Source organism: Solanum pennellii, chromosome 11, assembly GCF_001406875.1.
Source record: "Solanum pennellii chromosome 11, SPENNV200".
Lineage (NCBI taxonomy): Eukaryota > Viridiplantae > Streptophyta > Magnoliopsida > Solanales > Solanaceae > Solanum > Solanum pennellii.
In genome coordinates, this window is record NC_028647.1 from 9308532 (window position 1) to 9312386 (window position 3855).

The 3855-nt window shown below is 31.5% G+C and overlaps 1 protein-coding gene across 1 annotated transcript; it reads right to left on the reverse strand.

Annotated features, from left to right (window-relative positions):
• Nucleotides 1-1323: 1323 nt before the first annotated feature.
• On the reverse strand, nt 1324-2798 carry LOC107002903 (NAC domain-containing protein 2-like). Its single transcript, XM_015201110.2, has 3 exons — nt 2540-2798; nt 2189-2466; nt 1324-2116 (listed from the first exon to the last, which is right to left on the reverse strand). The coding sequence occupies exons 1-3, from the start codon at nt 2694-2696 to the stop codon at nt 1676-1678; spliced, it is 876 nt and encodes a 291-aa protein (XP_015056596.1). The 5' UTR covers nt 2697-2798; the 3' UTR covers nt 1324-1675.
• Between the last annotated feature and the right edge of the window lie 1057 nt (nt 2799-3855).

The window sequence follows — 3855 nt, forward strand, 5'->3', positions numbered from 1 at the left end:
TATTTACTGTCCAACTGCATTTTCAAAATTACTAATTTTGCAGCGCAGATCTCACTCTTTCAACAGATATTTGCATTTGAATCTTGATGAATCAATAGCTTTAGGGGCATATCCTGTCAGGTTACCATCTTAACATAATTGGTTTTTGAGAGATTGAAGAGTGAAAAAGATGTTGCAACAAATTAAACCACTTTGTCAATTAATCAATGGAATAATATATTATTTATTTATTTGTCTTTGTTATTGAACATGAAGTCTAACTAGAAAGTTTTTGAAATTTAAATTTAAAAATCAACCATTTAGTATATCAAATATGTTTGAGGTATGTGTAGTATACATTATATGTATGTCATTGTAAATTAGATGGTCCAAAGATATCGAGTTTGTACGAGTCTTGAATATGTCACGTGGAATTTCAGAGTTCTTGACAAATTTAAAAGATATTTTAAAAAAAATAAATTAATTAAATTGAAATAGAAAAAGTACTAAGTATTAGTTAGATATCGAAAGATTACAACATTTTCCAATCTTTTGTATTTTAGTAGTAGTGACTAGTGAGCTTTCCTTGATTTCCAGATCATTTGCCCAATTGAGTAAAGGGTCGATATCTGCAAATAGAAGCTCACTAGCCTTTCTCTCAATCATTAATAACCTTTTTTTTTGGGTTTTTCACCTGCAGAATCCATATTAAAACTTCGATTAAATTTGGATCGCGCATTGCAGGACCCATTCAGAGATGGCGCTCCCAACAGAATTTTCTCCAAACCCAGGGCTCGAAGCTAAGACTACTAATTAAAGATGAAACACTTCCACCAGTGCACCACAACCCATGTTGGTCAATCATTAATAATTTATGTACGAGTAATCATTTTCATATTTAAAAATCGAAAGATCAACAAGAGAAATTATAATTTAGGAATGTCAAATGAGCGAATTTGATTAAAATTAGAAATCTTAAAATGCGTTAAAGTTTATTTTGAGCTCGAATAGATTTGGCTCAAATGGACTTAAAAATGAATTGGGTCGATTGAGTCTTTAACTCGCTCAATCTAATTCGCTTATTCTCAATAATTTTAGTATATTATTTGCTAAGTTTTATAACCATAATTTGATTTTCGAATCAATAAATTTTAAAAAAATATATCAAAAAATAGATAAATTTTAAAAGAAATAGATTTTAATTGATACTTTAATATAGGCACGTACACTATATTAATGCAAATAAACAATTCATACACAAATTAAAATTAAAGATCAAATTGGGCTAAGACTTGAATAATTGCATTGAATCCATTCAAATTATTTTGAACATGATCCTTGAAATTCAGAGGAAAATCGAACTGAGCTCATTTTTTATACCTCTAAACCATATACATACCTGAAATTATGAGTACTAAACCAAAACTTCCACAAGTATACTAATAAATCCAATAAATATATCATTTCACAACTTTGTTTTCTACTAATTTTTCTTCCTTCTTCTAAAAAATAAAACTATATACGACCAAATATGTTTTTTTTTTCTTTTTTCTCAAAAACATAAAAAAATAGCTAATGTGAAAGCAAATGAAAAAACCCAAAAATACTAATATTTCAATTCCTACAAATCATCGGCACGTGCCAAGTCATCGACTTCAGTCTCATTCGCACGTGCGAACAACAATGCGGGGCCCACTTAAAACGGCTTTTGCAGATACATGAATATATCTTGTAGCGGTGACATCTCATAACAATTCTGCAACTCAGAAGTAGTGGCATCTGTGTAATTAAATGGAAAATCAAGGGCAGTTTTTTCCCACTCACTCGGTTTCGGCTTCGGCTCACTCTGAACTTCCTTCTCATATGTGAACTCCGGCGAAGGTACGTGCTCCGAGCAGCTGGAATCGGCGTGAAGTTTCGTCAGAGAATCCGGTGAATTAAAGTACGTGAAGTCATTGTAAACGTGATAAGACGTCGAAGATGGGTTTGTTGAAACTGAAATCGGCACGATCTCCGGCTTTACATCACCTTCACTCACCGCCGGCGACATTTCACCGTTCATTTTTCGGATATTCAGTTGATTCTTCTCAATTGTACCTTTCTTATTGTAGATTCGACATAAAACCCAATCATCGAGCTTTAAAAAAAAAATCGATTAGTCAAAATGATTCAAATCTCAAAATCACTTAATTCAGTTCATTTTACTCACTCTTAAGCTGTTGTTTTTGTTACGGGCAGATCGATCAACATGAGCAAGTCGATATTCGTGCATAATCCAATTAGTTTTTTCTCCCTTCGGAGCTTTTCCTGCGTAAAACACCAAAGCTTTCTTAATTCCCATCGACTTTGGACGACCAATCGGCTTATCCGCACCCGTCGCCTTCCAATATCCATTCCCCGCAGCTCGATTCGGCCGTGAACCGTTCGGATACTTCCGATCTCTCGGCGAAAAGAAATACCACTCTTTCTCACCATACAAAGCCAAATCTGAAGAAAAAAATCATCAAAATTGTGCAAAAAAAAAAACAACAGCTAAGTAAATAAAATGATGAAAAATTACCAGGTAGATCCCATGGATTGTACTTGTAGAGATCAATTTCAGCTATAATCGGAACAGCAATTGGCTGTGAGTCGCATTTTCGACATAAATAATGCATCACAAGCTCTTCATCAGTTGGATGGAATCGAAATCCAGCAGGAAATTGCAATTCCACCATTACTTTTTCTTCAAAAAAAAATTGATTTTAATTTGTTTTTGTAATTACAGAGAGAAAGAGGTGTTTTTGAAAGTTGAAACGTAGAAAACAGAGGAGGAGAAGCAAATATATAGGAGGTGAAAGGGACCACGTGGCTAGAGAAGGAGGGAGGACCTAGAATAAACGTGAAAAAGAGAAGTAATATAAAAATAAAAAAAATAAAGTAAATGGACACGTGTCGATACATTAAGTTTGTATGTGGATAAGTAAGATGAGTGGGACCAATCCGAGTTTGTCGTGGTGCACTGATGAGATTGTTTTACAGTTTTAAATTTAAATTTTAAATATAAAAAAAATCTTATTTTGAACATCACTCTACAAATCAATTCTTCACTACATAATTTAAATTTAATCAAAATTTTAATATGAATTTCCGTATCGAGCGAAAAAATATAAGTGGGATATTGTCATTGCTTACGCATTTCATTTTGTATGGGAGTGGTAAAATGATAAAGTAGAGGGAAATAGCCTGATTTTTGGAGTGAGAGTAAAAAAGGTTAGTAGTGAGGTGGAGGTATATTTGGGGATTGACTTGACTAACTCATTACTTTTTTAGGTTGACAAAGTTGCCTTTTAAGTTTATTGGCGTACGTGCTAATGGATCGATAAATATTTTTTTATTATTTATTAAAAATTAAAAATTTAAATATGGTTAAATATAAAATTATATGTGTTTAGCAAATTCTAATAAAGATATCAAATATTAAATGATAATTAATCTTTTAGTGATATATACAAATTTTATTATAATTATTTTCGATAGATTTTCAGTACAAGTCAAAGCAAGATAGAGGAAAATAACAATACGTCAAATCATCATAAATAATAGTCATAATAAAATAAAATAATAATAAAAGTGTAAAAAATTATAGATACTAATTAAGCAAACTTAAAGAACGAACACTAGGAAAGTTATAACAACATAAAAAAATAAAGAAAAACTTAACAATCTAGTTAGTCCTTCGTAATCTCCTTATTAATGCTTGCACGCAATAAGTTATTAGAGTGTCACTGTCAATAACGTGAACACTGTCTTTTAATATCTATATTTCATTTCAATAAAAAGATAAGAGGGAATATTAAACACAAATAGGATTAGGTAATTAATAGTCAGAGCATA

Coding starts and splice junctions, on each gene's coding strand:
- LOC107002903 (XM_015201110.2), bottom strand. CDS start 2,696: ATGGTGGAATTGCAATTTCCTGCTGGATTTCGATTCCATCCAACTGAT. Junction 2,467..2,539: donor CAATCCATGGGATCTACCTG/GTAATTTTTCAT, acceptor TTTTTTCTTCAG/ATTTGGCTTTGTATGGTGAG. Junction 2,117..2,188: donor ACAAAAACAACAGCTTAAGA/GTGAGTAAAATG, acceptor TTTTTTTTAAAG/CTCGATGATTGGGTTTTATG.